The 19536-nt window shown below is 37.9% G+C and overlaps 1 protein-coding gene across 8 annotated transcripts in view; it reads right to left on the bottom strand.

The window, feature by feature from the left end:
• Positions 1 to 19536, bottom strand: part of Aimp1 (aminoacyl tRNA synthetase complex interacting multifunctional protein 1) — a 52088-nt gene that overhangs the window by 31091 nt on the left and 1461 nt on the right. For 5 of the 8 annotated variants that reach the window (XM_059266265.1, XM_059266260.1, XM_059266259.1 and 2 more), the window contains exons 2-5: positions 11752 to 11885; positions 6122 to 6235; positions 3282 to 3449; positions 1364 to 1575 (exon numbers count right to left, since the gene is read on the bottom strand). In XM_059266265.1, the coding sequence (XP_059122248.1) occupies positions 1364 to 1575; positions 3282 to 3449; positions 6122 to 6235; positions 11752 to 11885 (628 nt within the window). Of the gene's footprint in view, positions 1 to 1363; positions 1576 to 3281; positions 3450 to 6121; positions 6236 to 11751; positions 11886 to 15367; positions 15431 to 19536 lie in introns of all 8 variants that reach the window. The other 3 variants (XM_059266262.1, XM_059266261.1, XM_059266263.1) reach the window with 1 other exon arrangement.

The raw sequence follows: 19536 nt of genomic DNA on the forward strand, positions 1-19536 counted from the left end.
ATTTTTAGCTATGAAGTCTGATATCTTGCATAAACATGAAAAGAAAATCACTCAAACTGGCAAGTCATGAGCACAACAGCAGAAACCTTTTTTCAAATATATATGGGTATTCTGGTTTTTTCCAAATGTATATATAAGTGTTTTGCCTACAAGCACTTCTGTGCCTGGTATCTGTGGAGGCCAGAGGAGGGGTGTCACATCCCTTGGAACTGGAGTTGTAGATGTCATGAGTCTTCATGGGGGCACTGAGAACAGAACCTAGGTCCTCTGCAAAAACAGCCAGTGTTCCTAACCATCAGGCCATCTTTCCAGACCAGTGGAACTTCTTCAATTAACTATTTATTTAAATAATAACTGAGCAAACCAGGTCAATGTAAAATTTCAGCCACAACCAATTGGAAATGTATAAAGTTGGTCCTCCATTTCTTTGAAAAAACAGCCAAAAAACATGGAACTCAGGAGTTGTCACAGGATCAAATTACAACAAGTATGCACATTATTTAGGCCAGCATTACAACTAAAGTCAATGACCCAGCTACAGCTGACCTTGCACTCAGCTCTGACCCTCCACCTCAACTACACCAAGGCTAAAGCTATACACTGAGTAACTGCTTTGTAGAGTAGATGCTAAGAATTGTTGTCAATTCTGCCTCAAGAAAGCAGTGAATGCTGGAAAAACTCAGCTCCTAGTTCTAATAATTAAGATATCCATATTTTCACAGCAAATTCCACGTAATTATTTTAAACACTATGAAAGATAACTAAAATGTTTTGGCATCGTCCTTCCATATGCACGCAGTGGCAAACAAGAGAGTCTATCTCAAAAAAGGTGGAAGGCAAGGGCTCACACCAAGATAGTCCTCTGACATCCACACTCATTCTAAGGAACATACAAGATCGTACTCACATACACTAACACAAGAACACACAAGGGGGAAAATGATGCTTTCTTTCTGTCCTACTGAATTTATTTTATCTTTCAGGCCTTTAAGTCTGGGGTGGTTTCATATACCTTTTTTTGAAATTTACCTGAATTCATCTTTTTTTATATTTATTTATTTTTATGAGTGTTTTGCTGCATGTATGTATGTGCATGATGAGTACCTGGTGGGTGTGAAAGTCAGAGGAGGGTGTAGGATAGCCTAGAAATGGAGTTACAGACTGTGAACTGTCATGTGAGTGCTGGAAATCCAACTCTGGTCCTCTCCAAGATCAGTAAGTGCTCCTAATATCCCTGAGCCACTGCTCTCACTTCCAACTAATCATTTTGAAATTCACATACTAATCATTTAAAGCAATACATATGAGTAGATCACTTGAGATGACACACGTAAGTGGTAGTCATTTTAATGGGACAGATCACCTGTTCTAGAGGAACATGATTCACCAGTCCACTGACGACTGTTCTTGGGGCTGCTTCTCCCACATCTACTTCTTCTACATACAATGAATCGGCATCGGGATGCTTTTTGGCAGTAATGATACAACCAATTCGAAGATCCAGACGTGAAACATCTACTGGCTTAGAGTCAGCACTTGCTGCTGCTGACTGCTGCTTCTTCTCTTTTTTCTCCCCTAAGGATTGAGAATATGTAAGCATCAGAAATCAGACAGACAAACAGAAAACACCAAGAGAAGTCTCTGGTACCAGTGCTGAAAAGTTCAGAAAAAAAAAAAGATCATTCATTTTTTATCACAAAGGATACTGAAGTCATAAAACCCACACAACTTTAGCTATTTCTCTAAAAACAAAAAACAAACAAATCAGCACATTATTTTGATCCTTCTATTTTATGATTATCATCATCACCACTGTTAATCTCTTATGGTACCAAATTTCTAAGCTAACCCTTGGATAAAGGGGTACTACTGTATAACAAGCATGCATTAACATTAGATAGACAAGGAATTCAGAGGCATGAAAAATAAACCTGCATGGACAGGAAAGGAGGATCTGGTGAAAGGATTTCACATTTATAGAGGCAGTTCACAAGAGACAGAACTAGTTTAAATATGGGTAGTTTTTAATCTCACCTTTTCCATTACAGATTAGCAAAGATTTTTACAATAAAAATGAAGATATTATTAGAAAATCATCCAAATCATGTTGTCTTTGTATGATAAATTATACACAATTCATTATACTGCACTGTACACTATAACAATGTATATATCCACATATTTTATTTTAATGCTCAATAGCCATATTTAGAATTTGGCTACCCTACTGAACAATGTAGCACATGACTGCCATCACAGAAAGATTCACTGGACAGAAGTGTTCTGAACACAGTCCAGTTGAGTTTTATGCTCTTGTCCTCTACGACTGTTGCCTAAACTGACTAGAAGTTGATTAGTTGTAGCAACAGATTAACACTTAGAGAACAGAATAATGGTTAAACAAAATCTTAAGATCAAACCACAGGATTATTGTGTGTCTCTGGGCTGACTGGCTTTCACTGGCCCTACAAGGTCTGATATTTACAAAAGGAAATGGCAGGTATTGGATGCTAAAATGTTTTATGTCAGTTCATAAAGCCCTTAAACGTTCTGTATTTTCCAAAAAATTGTAAATGAGTGTAAGTATAATTGGAGGCACATATAAAAATGGATTATAAAAGCAGATTTACAGACAAATCTAATGAAGTTATATGTTTACTAGAAAAGCTGCTTCAGTAACAGGGTAGGGTGAAAGAAGGAACCTTAAGAACTTGAACAATGTAGCATCTCACAAATCAAGAGCACTTGGTGACAGGAACTAAAGAATTCGCTAGTTAATTACATATGAAGACTGAAGGAAAGGGACAGGTAGGGCTGACTGCAGTATTTCAGTGTGGCTGCCTAAGCAGACTGTGAGACTTCTTTGCCATGTTGTATTTTATCAGTTCCTTAACATCCCCATGCCTCAGTTCAGATGTTCTGCTTTCACTGGATGTCACTGTCCATTTTGCCTAGATGACTGTAAGCCAACTTTGACCTCTGACTTCTTTGGAACAATGCTCCAACTACACATCCAAGTTTAGTCATACATCTTATCTTTTCATATTTTTATTTATGGTGATCCCTCTGCATAACATAACTCACTTTTACCTTGTCAGTGTCATCAGCTTTCACATATTCTTCAGGATTCAATTTCTATATCCTAATGACAGACTGTTCTTAATTTTATCTTAGCTCCTAAAAGTTTGGACTTCCATTTTGATACCATTATTAGCATCATAAATATTAATATTGTCTGATTAAACAGTCAAAGGTCAAACAAGACTAATAATGAAAAGTACCTTTCTTTTCAGTTTTCTCTTTTACCTTCTTTTCTTCTCCTCCCTCTCGTTTAATCTGCTCTTTTATACTCGAAGAGGTGGTCGACACCGATGTAGAGAGCTTCACATTTTCAGAAACTGCAGAGTTAGCTTGCAGTGGAGTATCAGATGGGACTGGAATTTGCTTCACTGACACATAGAAAATGAAGAGTGTCACTCATGTTAAACTCATAAACAAAGTGGAACAATAAGTTTGTAAATCCTAAATGTAAACCCTTTTTAAGAGAAAAATCTAATACATATGGCTATCAAGTATCCATTATTTGAGGCTATAGAAAGGGTATGAAAAATTAAGTATACTTTAACAATTACAAAATTTTTCATTTCCATTTATTCATTAAGTAACTAAAGAAGGGTGTAGATAACATCAATACCTAACATAAATCATGAACATACTATGTATTAAATACTATTCAAAGATTCTCCTGAGATTCTCCTAAATTTCCTAAGTAGATTCTGTTTTCTTTTTTTTTTTTTTTTTTGGTTTTTCGAGACAGGGTTTCTCTGTGTAGCTTTGCGCCTCTCCTAGAACTCACTTGGTAGCCCAGGCTGGCCTCGAACTCACAGAGATCCGCCTGGCTCTGCCTCCCGAGTGCTAGGATTAAAGGCGTGCGCCACCACCGCCCAGCGTAGATTCTGTTTTATTCCATGTCATTATCTTACGAAATGATAAATCTGGCCCATTGGCAGTGAATAGAGATACAACATTATCTGTCTATATATTCCTATGTTTAAAAAAAAAAAGGCAACTGTGTATAAACAGGGCTAGAGAGACAGCTCAACAGTTAAGAGCACTTGTGGCCTTTGGAGGACTGGAGTTCTGTTCCTTATTCCCATTATAGGCAGCTCACTACTACCCTTAACTCTAGCATTATGCATCAGACATCTTCCAGCCTCTGCAATCTCTCTCTGAAAAAAAGACAACTATTTATATTGTACTTTAGCAATTCTTTAACATATTAAAAATAAAATACATATCACCAGAAAACATGGAAAAATGTATCTCACAAGGGGCTAAAAAGTGAGTTAGAATAACTTTTTAGCATTGAGAGAAACGAAAAGCAGTTTTACTGATAAAAACCTTATGTTTAATTCTGTAGCTGTATTCTTAATTCTTCAGCTGCATTCCTAATCTACTAGAAAAAATATCTACCAGTCTCAAATTTTCCACTGGTATATAATATATAGCTGCCAGCTGTAAAAAAATTGTTTTCTCCAGTGGAGTTTCACTGGGCATATTAACTACATACACTTAAGGGTAGGCCCTGCAGTGGTTTGAATAGGAATGGTCCCCATGGACTCAAATGTTTGAATGCTTGGCTCATAGAGAGTGGCACTATTAGGAGGGCCTTATTGAAGTATGTCACTGTGGGGGTGGCTTTGAGGTCTCTTAAGCTCAAGTTACACCCAGAGTGACATAAAGTCTCCTTCTGCTGCCTGTAGATCTGGATGTAGGACTCTCAGCTCCTTCTCCAGCACCTAGTCTGCCTGTATGCCACCATGCTCCCCACTATGATGACAATGGACTGAACCTCTGAACTGTAAACCAGCCCCAATTAAATGTTTTCCTTTATAAGAGCTGCCATGGTCATGGTGTCTCTTCATAGCAACAGAACCCTAAGACAGTATATGTCACTAATTTTTCCCTTATTTCATTTAGCTAAAGGAAAAATTCAAACAACATTCCAAATCTCAGGTTGACAGCATGTCCAAAGAAGCCAACAACAGGGCAAAGCTTCACTGGTCTGATGAGATGGCTTTGTGGTTAAAGGGTTTGCCAGGCAATTATGAGGACAGAAGTTCAGATTCCCAGAACCCACATAAATGCCAAATGCTGGCGCATGGTAGACTGCTTGCACTTCCAGACTAGGGAGGCAGAGAGAGAAGATCACCAGAGCAAGCCGCCCAGTGAGACTAGCCACATCAGCAAGCTTAGTGTGATGAGAGATCCTGCTGAAAGAATAAAGTAGAAAAGCCTTCAAAAGTCATTCCCAACATCAACCTCAGGCCTCCACATGCATGTGAAAAAATGTGCCCCACACATGCAAACATGCATACAGAGAATGTCCCCTAACCCCTCAAATCCAACACACACACACACATAAGAAAATGGAATAAGCTTTTAAAACAGGTCAATAAAATTTTAACTTTATTTATAATTTGGAACCAAACTGATAATTATTTGATGGCATGAGTAACACAAGTTCTTTGATTTTTTTTTTTTTTTTTTTTTTTTTAGGCAAGTAACTTTGTATCTCTAAGTTTCATTGTCTTGGCTTATAAAATAAAGATATTTTGAGATCAATTTTTTTTCTTTTACTTTTTGAGATAGGATTTATCTGAAGCCCAGGCTGGGCTGGAAATCATATGGCCCAGGATGGTCTCAAATTTATAGTAATCATCCTGCTCTAGCCTCTGAGTCCTGGGGGTACACACTGAGCACAGCTGGTGACAGATGTTTTCTAAGTATATAAAAAGTATGTAACTTAACACAAATGCTCATGAAAAAGTTCGGTAAATGTAATTAATTACTGTGGCTACTTCTTTAGTAGGTATTCAACAGCAATGACAGTGCTGGTCAAATCAAGTACACAGCACATGAAAAGCATGGGTTTTGAATACCAGCTTTACCACCCTCTCTGACCTCAGATGAGACCAACCACCTTTTCTAGGTCTACATGCTTTTTTCCTGGAGAGGAGAGAAAATGGACAGTGGGAGTGACATGAGGATAAGAAGGAAACTTAAAAGAATAAATCACATAATCCTCGTAAATCAAGCCTCTTAGCATGTCTGCACTCACCTCCATTTTGGATTTCTGCCTGAATCAGCTCTTGCTTCAGTTCTTCTATTTCTTTCTTCAGTTTAGCATTTTCAACTCGAAGTTTCTTTTCTTCTCTCAGAGTCGCCTGCAAAACTAGAATCAAGAAAATTCAGTTAAAAAGTATTTTCAAATGTTTTATTTGAAAAGAGCATAATAAGTATAATTATAGTTGTGATAACAATAGGAACAAATATTTGGCCAGTTTATTATTACTCTATGACAGTTTACTATTTATTAATATTATTAACAATTTCTTAGTAGTCATCGGGATATTGGGTGTAAGACTCCCACAGAATATAAATAACGTAAATAAGCCGGGCGGTGGTGGCGCACGCCTTTAATCCCAGCACTCGGGAGGCAGAGCCAGGCGGATCTCTGTGAGTTCGAGGCCAGCCTGGGCTACCAAGTGAGTCCCAGGAAAGGCACAAAGCTACACAGAGAAACCCTGTCTCGAAAAACCAAAAAAAAAAATAAATAAATAAAAAAATAACGTAAATAGTGATTTACAGATCAAAAACAAGGAACTCAATCTATATATTTAGTGTACTTTCTCCCCCATGCATATATCTGATCCACAGTCAGTTTGAGAGAGAAAAAAAAATCTATAAAATAAAAGAGTAGGACAGAAAAAGTTACCTTTGTGTTTGTGTGTGTGTGTGTGTGTGTGTGTGTTGTCTTATGTGTCTGCAAGTGTGCATGCACCATAAATATGCATGTGGAATCCAGAGATGCAAGGGAATATATTCCTCACTTATTCTCTTCCTTGTTTTTTTCGGACAGGGTCTTTCACTGAACCTGGAGCTTGTCAATTCAGCTAGATTGGTTGGCCAGCCAGCAGGCCCCAGGGATCCTTCTGTCCCTCCAGCACTAGGATTATAGGAAATGGCTCCTGCACCTAGATTTCTGACAGGGGTTTTAGGGACAGAACTCAAATTCTCATACTTGAGCAGCAAACAATGTACCAAATATGACATCTCCCCAGTCCCCAGAAAAATCATTTCACTATCTTCTATAAGGATGCTTATTAGGTCTAAGACCTAATGAAAAATATGACACCAAGTAATAATTCTTAGCAGAAGTGGAACTATCCCCTGGGTGGGATTATTTTGGGTTGTTGCAACAATGGAAGCTATTTCTGGAATTTATTAGGCAGGAGCTAAGCATTTGAGATATTCAGCCAGACTTTCTAGAATGCAATTGTATATTTATGAGTATAAACCATGTAAACAGTTATTTTAGCCTGGACCCTAGCTACTACATATACAAATATAATGTATTCTAAAGCATTTTTATTACATCTGGAATTTTTAGGACTCAAGTAACACAAAATGTACATTGTGCTCTCTTAATCATTGAGGGCTTGATGTAAGGACTCATTCATCTTTTTCTTCTGTGCTGGGATCAAACCCAAGGCCCTAAGCATATGGGCTACCTCCAAATATCACCCTAACCCATACTCTTTATTCTTAGAGTAAATCAAATACAAAAGCAAAACCTACATCTGGCATGAGATGCTTGAGCAAAGGCAGACTAAATACCTGCCTGGAATTAGTTAACATCACACTGGAAATTTTATGCGTGTTAATCACATAACACATGATTCACCACTTGTGCTAGGACTTGTAATACCCTGATAGTTTTCATTGTAATAGTGATATGTATTATCACGATAACTTAGAAATTCTTTTTCTCTTATACATAACGTTATGACTTACATTTTTAAGTTAAAGATAGCATTTTATTAAAAATGTCTTAAGGAATACTAAAAAAATTTTAGAAAGTTATTTATTACAACGTGGGACATAAGCTAGGAATGACAGGATTAGGCTACAAAGAATAACAACAGAAGTAAATAATTAGAATGGTTCTTTACTTTTAAATTAGAAAAACTGAAATGTCAGTCAAGATTCTAGGAAATGGCCTTTTTTTTTCTGAGACAAAGTTTCTCTGTGTAGCCCTGGCTGTCCTGAAACTCACTCTGTAGACCCAAGCTGGCCTCAAACTCAGTGATCCACCTGCCTCTGCTTCTGAGTGCTGGGATTAAAGGTGTGCACCACCACCAGCTGGCGGGAAATGCCACTGTGGTGGTTTGAATAGAAATGGCCCACAGAGACTCCTCTGTTTAAATGCTTGGCCCATAGGCAATAGCACTATTAGGAGGTGTAGCCTTGGTTGGAGTAGGTATGGCCTGGTTAGAAAAAGTGTGCCACTGTGGAGGCAAGCTTTGAGGTCTTTGAGGCAAGCTAGGCCTAGTGTGACAATCTCCTTCTGCTGCCTGTGGATCAAGATGTACGATGTCTGCCTGAATGCCCATGCTTCTCCCCATGACAATGGACTAAACCTCTGAAACTGTAAGCCAGCCCCAATTAAATGTTTTCCTTTATAAGAGTTGCCATGGTCATGGTATCTCTTCACAGCAATAGAACCTTAACTAAGACCAGGAACTGGGGTATTGTTGTGATAGGCGTGACCATGCTTTTGCTTGGAGAAATGTGGATTTTGGGATTAGAAAAGCAGTTGAATGCTTTAAGTGGGACTTTGGGATATACTAGTAGGAACAAGGAAGACAGTGGTGCTGAGTGTGATTGAACTGTGGAGGCCTGGCTCAAGAGGTTTCCAAGGAGAAGAATTTTAGTATGTGGCCTAGAGACCAGTCTTGTGATACTCTGGATAAGAATGTGTCTGATTTTGCCCTTGTCCTCAAAGTCTGCCTAAGGCTGCATTAAAGAGTTTTGGATTAATTGCATTTGCAAAGAAAATCTCAAAACAGCCTAGTATAGTCTTGTGGTTACTAGTGTCACTCTTATGAAGATTTATAATGGAAAGGAGCAAGCTGAGCAAGGAAAAATACACAATGTACAGACTGAGGACAAAAAGGTACCAAGAAGTGGAATGGAGCTAAGTCTTAATTAAAGAAGAGCCAGATGTTAAGTGGAATAAAGGGAGGAGTGACCTCAGGGCAAGACTCCACCTAGCTCAATTTCCAATTTAGAAAAGCTTAGAGCTGGGTGTGGTGGTGCACGCCTTTAATCCCAGCACTCAGAAGGCAGAGGCTGGAGAATCTCTAAATTCAAAGCCAACCTGGTCTACAGAGCAAGTTTAGGCAATAAAGGAAACCATAGAAATGAAAGTTAATGAAGATGTAATTGAATGAGAGGCCATGTTCCAGTCTTAGAGAGCAGCAGAACTTGGCTGTTAAAACCAAGAGGTTCTGGCTTTAGAGTCAAGAATAGAAGGGGCTAGGGAATTTGCCTCCATGACTAAGGAAAGCTATTGAGGCCTGCATGGAGGGCCAGAGAGGCCATTGTGTGAAGCTGTGAAGGTGAAACTTGGATTGCCCAGGAGACCAGGTGTTGGAGATGCCAGAGCCATGGGATACCTGCTGAGGAGAGCTGCTAACAGAGAATGGAACCAGCCCAAGAGAGAGAAGTGCGTTGCAGTCAACAAAGCTGAAAGGAGTTGGAGATCTGAAAAGCATTTTGACATGATACATGGAGATGCAGAGTTTAGAGTTTGCCCAGCTGGTTTTTGGTCTTACTTTGGTTCAGTATTTCCTCACTATGCTCCTTTTTGGAATAGTACTGTATATCCTCTGCCATTGTATGTTGGAAGTAGGTGATCTGCTTTTTGATTTTACAGGAGTTTACAGTTAAGAGATTGCATAAATCTCAGAAGAGACTTTGAACTTTTGAGCAAGTGTGAGACCATTATAGACTATGGGGACTTTTGAAGTTAGACTGAATGCATTTCTGCATATTGGTATGAATACAAGCCTATGGGGGCCAGGAGTGCAATGTGGTGTTTTGAGTAGGAATGGCCCCCCATAGACTCATGTGTTTGAATACTTGGCTCATAGGGAGTGGCACTATTAGGAGGTATGGACTTATTGGAGGAAGTTATGTCACTGTGGGGGCAGGCTTTGAGATCACTTAAGCTCAAGCTATACCCAGAGTGACACAGTCTCCTTTTGTTGCCTATGGATCAAGACGCAGAACTCTCAGCTCTTTCTCCAGCACCATGTCTGCCTACATGCCACCATGCTCCCTGCCATGATAATGGACCAAACCTTTAAACTGTAAGCTAGCCCCAATTAAATGTTTTCCTTTATAAGAGTTGCCATGTTCATGGAGTCTCCTCACAGCAACAGATAGCCATGTTTATGAAGAAAATTCTATTTACAATATTTATTATTTCACAGAGAACATCTTCAATCTCTTTACCTTATTAATGGAAAGAATATTAAGGATCATAAGGGAAATACTAGGAAACATGAGGAAGAAAGGATTAAAACAAGGTTTTACAATCCTTACAAGGTTTCTGTAAGCCATTCTTAGCTTTTCATAGAAGAAAAAGTATTTATTTAAATTAGTGACAGCACATTTTGGAATTTCGATTACAGTACCAACAATAATGGTTATTGAGAAATGAATACTGAATTCAATCAAATCAAATCCTCAAGAAAGAAATTTAGTAGAAGGTTTTTTGTTTGTTTGTTTGTTTGTTTGTTTTGTTTTGTTTTGTTTTTTGTTTTTTCGAGACAGGGTTTCTCTGTGTAGCTTTGCGCCTTTCCTGGAACTCACTTGGTAGCCCAGGCTGGCCTCGAACTCACAGAGATCCACCTGGCTCTGCCTCCCGAGTGCTGGGATTAAAGGCATGCACCACCACCGCCCGGCAAGTAGAAGTTTTTGTATACACTGCAGAATTTCTCAAAAACTTCAAAGAACAAAGAATATGAAAAACACTTCTTGACCCATAAAACATCAAAGTAACTATTAATGTTTGATTTCATTAACCTCTAATAATATAGCAACTAATTCTAAACAATAGACTCTTCTTTTATCAGTCCTAAAATACTATGTTTTTTTAATTATATATTTACCGCTGTGGTTAGCTTTTTTGTCAACTTTACACAAGTTAAGAGTCATTAAAAATGAACTTCAACTGAGAAAAGCCTTCTCAGATTGTACTGGGCAAGTGTGTAGGGCATTTTCTTGACTAATGATTAACAGGAGAGAGTCTGACCTGGGGTGGTACCTCTCCTGGACAGGTGGTCCTGGCTGTATAAGAAAGCAACTAAGCAAGTCATGGACAGCAAGCCAGTAAGCAGTGTTCCTCCATGGCCTCTTCTTCAGTTCCTGCCTCAACTTCCCTTCATGTTAGACTATAAGCTGCAAGTTGAAATAAACCCTTTCCTATTCAAATCCCTTCGGTCTTGTATCATAACAGAAAGCAAATCATGACATTTACTATATATCAATTCTAATTTATCATAATCCTAGAATATGTTCATAGTCAAAAATTAAAGGAGGCCGGGTGGTGGTGGCACACGCTTTTAATCCCAGCACTCGGGAGGCAGAGCCAGGCGGATCTCTGTGAGTTCGAGGCCAGCCTGGGCTACCAAGTGAGTCCCAGGAAAGGCGCAAAGCTACACAGAGAAACCCTGTCTCGAAAAACCAAAAAAAAAAAAAAAAAAAAATAAAAAAAAAAAAAAAAAAATTAAAGGAATCTAAAAGCCATAATTAAAATGATCAAGTTATAATTTGCACAGTAAACATTTAACTGTCATTATTAGAATTTATCATTATAATCTGTCATTAGAATGTCCTTACCTGCTTTCTCCTTGAGAAGAGCAACCTGCTGCTTGAGATAGTCAATAATCTGGTCTGCCTCTGCACCCTTCTGCTCTAACCTCTTCAGAACAGCATCATTGGTTGCCATCTTTGCCCAGAATCGGCAGAAAATCCTAAATAAAACATGAAAGTAATAAACATACTGTGGAGGGAAAGAATACACTTTTATTTTATAGTAAACTGAGAAAGCGACTGAGGGAAAAACATTTTCTCCTATAACTGATCAACACCATAAACAGTTCTCCCCTTGGAGAACACAAGTAAGCAGGGCCTGGGCAGACGGCTCAGTGGCTAAAGTGCTTGTCACACCTGCAAGAAAACCCAGGTACAGCCTGGGAGGCACAGCAGCCACCTGGAATTCTAGGCTTGGAAGGAGGCAGGAGATACCCTAAGAAAACTGTTCTGCACTAGCCTTACCTGGTAGTAACCACATGCACTCATGTGCTCACACACACACGCACACATACAATACATACACATAGAAAAAGAAACAGGAAAAAAAAATAGGGCAGAAATATTGAGTAAACTAATGCCTGCGTCTATTAGGAAGAGTAATCTACTTTGAAATGTACTTTGTTCTTCAGTGCAGAAAATAAATACTAGATTTAAGGCTAAAAAACTTTAAAGCTTTATATGCTGTAGAATATCCCAAAATGAGCTCAGTACCCTACACTATAGGAAGAGGACACAATAACACTTGCTGAGCTGTGAGTAGACACCTGTGTTCTAAAGCAAACAGAACTGCTGACTCCCTTCCTCCTCTAGGCCTCACTTTTCCTATACTGGATATTTTTACTATTTGCTGAGTTATGTGCACCAAAAATTCTCAGGACAAGTGTGAAGAAGAAAAGCTAACTACTAAAAGCCAAAAATATCGAGACTTATGAAAATCATCAACATTAATCATGTGTCCACTCAGAAAATAATGCTAGTACATATACCATGAATGTATGCAAGGGGACACAGTAAAGAAACTGCTCACATGACCACTTCACTATCATGGAGAAGGACTTTACTATGAATAAGAGAGACAAAATAGCCAGCGGTATCTGGAAGAGTCCAGAGTAGAGGGAAAGCAGACTGGTTATGGCCAGGGTTAGGAAAGGACAGGAAAGAATAGAGGAGACAGGGAGCTAGCAAGATAGAGAACAGAGCACAGTGAGAGCAAGAGGATAGATGAAACAGAGTGTGTGGGGGTGGACAAACAATGTGGGTTATAAAGAGGACTAGTAAGTGGGGACAGGGAAGGGCAGAATGCTAGCATGGACTGTGAAATGTGTGACAGGTACTTGTGATACTGAGGGAGCCTGGAGGCCAGCATGCACTTTAACATACTGATAAACTTCATAAGTAGCCATATGTCCCTTTTGCAAGAGGTTGAGGAAAATGACTACTTTGGGCAGATGGGAATCATTTCACAAGTTTCTGATGAATGCTGGCTTTTATTAAACTGCCAGAAATCCTTCTATAGATTAGCTTGAGCTCATTTCTAGATATATGGACTACTGAGACCTCACAATGAATTTGCAACAAATTTAGAATTTTTACAATTATTTTAAAAAGTTTATTTATTTGTAATTTACAAATACAATTACAAAGAAATCCAAAGAAAAAGTATTCTGTTTAGGTACAGTAAAGTAAATGTAAGTGAATATTCTGAGATTAACTCACTGTATAAAACTGGCTGCTGTTAAGAAAAATACACTCAAAACTGAGGTTAAGCATTATTAACAATATAAGTTATTCTCATTTACCTGATTTACTATCAATTTATAGTTAAAAAATAAAAGAATGACAAAAGCATTGCAGAAATAATCCTGATTTTCAATGAATGAAACCACACTCACTAAATGACTTTATAATAGAAACTGTTCAACAAATAATATATGACTGTTTTAAAATGTCAAATGACCATTTAATATCAACTCTACATTATAAATGTTCAGAGATGTTTACATTCTTCATTAAGAAAATAAACCTCCAAAATATCCTAAAATTGACAATATATGATGGGACAATGCAAAACCCAAAATAAAATGCTATAAAACAAGTTGATAATAACATGGAATACATAAACAGGAATTTAATATGGAAAGGTAAACTGCATGTTCTCTACAAGCCTTTATTTTAGCCATTAAAAATATGGACAAAAAAGTACATAAATTCAAAATAAAGACAGCCTTTTAAATTCTTCCATTTTAAGCAAAATAAACACAGAATACAATGTCATTTCTCAAATGTTTGCAGAGTTGGGATCTTAGAGATAAAAAAAGAAATGGATATATGAAGTTAAGGAAAATTGATATACTCTCTCAGGGGTTCAGTTTCTTGAGTTACAACAATCTTTTCATGCATTTCCACTTTCGTCTACTGTCCTAGTTAGTTTTATTGCTGTGAAGAGACACCATGACCATGACAACTCTTGTAAAGAAAACATTTAAATTCTACATCTGGATCAGTAGGCAGCAAGAAGAGAGAGACACTGGACCTGCCTTGAGCATTTGAAACCTCAAAGCCCACCCCTACAGTGGCACCCTTCCTCCAACTAGGTCATATCTAGTAGTGCCACTTCCTGGTGACCAAGCATTCAAATACAGGAGTCTATGGTGACCATTCCTATACAAACCACATTTACCGTAACAATCAAATGACATACTCATACTGGGTAGATGTCATCTTCTAGTTTCAAACAAGTAACACTGAGCACTTGAGAACAGGAACACCGTGTGCTCTCGTCACTCCTCATACATACTAAAAATGTACTGTAAGAGCGGCAACAGTCACAGATGAGGAAGTCGCAGAGGCCAGATCAAAACCTATTCTTTGCCCCTCTGCCACTTAACAGCTGAGTGATCTCCAACCATTTATTTAACCTCTGAGTTTTCCCCATTATAAAACACACACACACACACACACACACACACACACACACACACACACACACACACGACTATGTTGACGAAGGGCAAAATGGTATAGCATAAATAATACTAATTAAGATTTTTGGCACATGGCAGAAAAATGGTGGCTAAACTACCATATGTAGGACACTGAGCAAAATTCTTAGAACACAACAAAAAAGGTATCCAGATAATCTTTACCTTCAAGAAACCTAGAACACAGTGGGCTGCTTAGTGTTGTTATTTTTCCTTCTAGCTCTCAAGTTACCATTCTTATGTTTTTCTGAAGGGTTAAGGTCATAAACAATAAAAATGTAACTTACAGACTGATATAGTTTGTCAATGTCCTTGTCTGTTTGCCTTTGGCATACAGACCATTAAGTATCACTACATTAGATCAGCCAGGGAGCTTAATTTATGTGAGCTCTCCTGGCCTTAGTAATACATCGAAGCCACTTGAAAATCTTTGCATACTTTACCTACAGACAGGAACTGCCATATGTCTGTGGAAACTAAAAAGATCTTCACTTATTAATAAGCAAACTACTGGAGACAGGAAACTAGACAGCATCAAAAACAGCAGACTGCGGTCTGAACTCCCTGAAAGGAGCAAGTGGTGCTGCTCCTGGGCAGGTGGCCCTGAGCTATGTAAGAAAGCCAGCTCAATGAGCAGGAGAGCTGCATGAAGCACTCACTGTTCCTCTGTGGCTTCCGCTTCAGGTTCCTGCCTGAAGTTCCTGCTCTGATTTCACTGCGACCTAAAAGGGTAAGCAGAAATAAAATTGTTCCACGCCCAAGTTGCTTTTGGTTAGTGTTCTGTCATAGCAACCGATACCTAAGTTTTTGTTAGTGTTTTCTAGCAATAGGCAGCACTGAGGGAAAAGATACAATTCTTTAGAAAAGGTGGTTACAGTCAACAAACCTAAGCGGAAAAATGCTTGACAGGCTATGTGACAAACTTCTCCATGTTTCACTTTGTTGATTGATATTAGGATCCTTTCCACTGCTTTCTTGCCCCTCCACAGGGCACTTTCTTCACTTGTTGCCTGAACACTGTTGGTCAGAGTTAGGGATAGATGTCTTCTTAGGATCACAAATCATCACCAGGCAGTTTACGGTTACCCTTGTCACCCAGGGCTAATAATAAAATGACTGAAGGTCAAAATCTTTAAGCAAGGCATATGCAAATGTTGACACGATTATTTCCCATTTGTTGGCTGCCAGGTCCCTAAAAGTAATTTCCATCCATGTTCATGATCTCAACCTCACTTAAAACCCCCCATTTTGTCTCATGCTGGGTTTACAGAAGAGAGAAAATGAGCAGTCACCAAGCTTTCAAACAAAGGAGGAAAACAAGCAGACGGAAGGGGGCAAAATAAATGTAGTTTAGGGAGACGGTGCCAAGTTAACAACAGTGGAAGCTCAAACCTTCGACTGTTCAACCCAGTGCTCACTGTACTAGTTAGTTACTCTATAAGGATCTTACCCTAGTACAAACTACAGGCTAATTTTTAAAATATCGAGTCTCCTCGGGGCTAGAGAGATGGTGCAGTGTTCAAGACCTCCTCCGTTTTTTTTGTTTTTTTTTTTCAGAGAAATCAGGTTTAATTCCCAGCATCCACAGGGAAACTCACAACCACCTGAAACTCCAGTTCCAGGTCATCTGAACCTCGTCTTCTGGCCTCTGCAGGCTTCAGGCATGCACATAATGGTGTACATACACATGTAGGCACATACATGCACACATACACAAACTAAATTAAGTCTTTTTTTTAACGTTTCTTTAGTGTGTTTAGAGCTTTTAATATGCTAATATGCACATTTCTCACAGACGATAATAGGAATAAGATGTGACAACTGTAGAATATTTAGTATTTGCTAAGTACATGAATCATTTATGAATACAAGATAACTGGAATTAAAATTAATTTGCCCAGGTAGCACAGTTATTTAGTAAATGAGGATTGAAACTCAAGTCTGTCAGATGCTGGAGCTAATTCTTTTAATGAGGATGCTGTAATTTCTCCAAACATAATTATCAAGCATTTTCCAATCTAATTAATGATGGAACCTGAAGTGAAAAGCAACCATTAGCATTTATTGAAACTTGTATTTTCTAGATGGTTTGAGTGCTTCCTCACTCTCTATGGTAATTTGTTAAAAGTATGAGATCAAAATAGATTTAACACTTAATTGTATGTATAATACATGCACACATAAGAACTTTATGCAGAGAGAAAAAAAGGGCAGAGAAGGCAACACATCAAACATATTTTTGCACTGTACTGATGAAAACAAAGACTTTTTTTTACTAATAAAAAAACTGGAAAGGCATTATGTAAATTGTTTCATGACATTAATTTTGTCCCAACTTGTGATAAATTGTTTCATGACATTAATTTTGTCCCAACTTGTGATCATATTTCATGAAACAGAGAGAGCAATTAAAACATGATACTCCTTACACACAACACCAAATGTATGAATTTAGAGTACAAATGAAAGAGTAAAACACAAGATATTACTTTTATTACATCCTATCTTTGATGTATTTTTCATCACCTCAGCAATCTCCTTAGTTGAAATTCCTACTTCATCCAAGTTGCCTGTGATTTCTTTTAACTACCAACTACTCTGGCACCAGGTTCTAAAAGTGAGAAAACCAATATTTTTTTTTAATTAATGGAAATAAAGTTTTATGTGTAGAATTTTAATTTTACTTTATAGCACAAGGGTTCTACAAAAATTTGGAAATGCCACTCTAATTCTCGGAATCCCTAATTTCATTACTTCAGAGTTAACAACTATGTAAAAATATACTTTTTTAGATATAGTACTTCTCAGTACTCAATTTCATCAAATCTACATCATGTATAAAATGGCTTCATAAGATGCTGTTTTAATTTCATTTATACATACAGCAGCAGCATATATAATTGAACTTCCTTTACACATGGATTGTAGATTCAACTGTTACAATGCTGTTTATCCCTTAGACACATTTTGATGGCTATTCTTGGTTGCCAACCTGACTACATCTGGAATTAACTAAAACCTAAGTGGCTGGGTACACCTGTGAAGGATTTTTTTCTTAATTAAATCATTTGAAGTAGGAAGATCCACCTTTAATCTGGGCCACATCTGCTGGCAGTCGACATAAAGGCCACGGAAGAAGGAAGCTTGCTCTTTGTCTGACTGTTCTCATTCTATTCCTTGGCACATTCATTCCTTCACTGGCATTAAAGCCTATTTCTTTGGAATTCTGTTGCACACTTAAGATCAGCTGAGACATTCAGCCTCATGAACTGAACAACTAGTAGATTCTTGAACCTTCCATTGGTAGACAACCACTGATGGACTAATAGTCTGTAAGCCATTCTAATATGTCTCATATATAGGTTTTTTGAGACAGGGTTTCTCTGTGTAACTTTGTGCCTTTCCTGGATCTCACTCTGTCAACCAGGCTGGCCTTGAACTCACAAAGATCTGCCTGCCTCTGCCTCCCAAGTACTAGGATTAAAGACGTGTGTGTTTACTGAAAATCTTTTAAATTTAGCCCTAGACTTTTGTTTTATATTACTACTTATTTTAGTTTTCCTGTATTTCTGAATACACAGTATCTTCATTTTTAACTCTAAATCATAATCACTAAAAGTATACATAAAATAGAAATTTTGTTTTTGTTTTGTTTGTTTGTTTGTAGACAGGATTTCTCTGTGTAGCTTTGGAGCCTTTCCTGGAACTCACTCTGTAGTCCAAGCTGGCCTCGAACTCACAGAGATCCACCTGCCTCTGCTTCCCAAGTGCTGGGATTAAAGGCGTGTGCCACTGACGTCATCGTCGTCGTCGTCGTCGTCGTCGTCGTCGTCGTCGTCGTCGTCGTCACCACCACCACCACCACCACCACCACCACCACCACCAGGCTTCAGAAATTATTCTTAATAGCTACATTCTAACATGGCACATAACAGAATATCAACATTAACTTATGATGAATGACACAATGAAAACTATGTCACCAGCTGGCAGTCTACAGTGATCTTAAGACGTCAATAATTTTAAAATACATTCCAATTAAAGATACGTTAATGTGAGAAAAAATGTGTTTCAGAATTATTAGTAATCATAGAATCACAGCAGTATGTTTTTTCTCTTCTTCCTTTCATCCCTAATTTTACCTTCCAAACATTCCCTCAGTTGCTTCATAATCTAATTACCAAGTTATTGTACTCTGACAAAAACATGATATGGTTCCTTTAGAACCACTTTAAAATTCCTGCTGGTATTTAAGAATGTATCAAAAAAGAATTTAAAGACAAGTAAATATTACAATTAAATATAATGAGAACAATATACTTCAGAAACAAACTACATTGCAGCAACTAGCACCAATCCCACAGGTAATTTTTAAACCAAGCTTTGCTAAACCTCATTGAAGACCTAAAACTGTTTCTGTGAAAGTTCCTAGTTATTATAGATTTTTGTCCCTTGCCAGAGAGCCTGTTTTCTCTTTACTGATGAGGACACAGGAAGTCAGAGAGATATTAAATGATGACAATGAGGTGCTTCAATTTGGGTTTAAAATAACCTATCTTTTCAACCACACAGTCTTGCCCACTTCTAATTCAAGAATGCAGGTAAGAAAAGATACCACTTTAATGGAAGACATCATCTACCCTGACATTCAGTCTTTACCTTGTAAGGTATCATCTTCATTTTATACTTGGAGAAATCACATGTCTTGTCTAGATTCAAGTATCAAATGGTAAAACCACAATTTTAACTTATGTATGTCATTCTGAAATTTACAATTCATTTAAAGTGTTTCCCAAAACCTACATAATGAAAACAAACTACCATCCAT

The sequence above is a fragment of the Peromyscus eremicus genome, chromosome 6 (assembly GCF_949786415.1).
Source record: "Peromyscus eremicus chromosome 6, PerEre_H2_v1, whole genome shotgun sequence".
Classification (NCBI taxonomy): Eukaryota; Metazoa; Chordata; class Mammalia; order Rodentia; family Cricetidae; genus Peromyscus; species Peromyscus eremicus.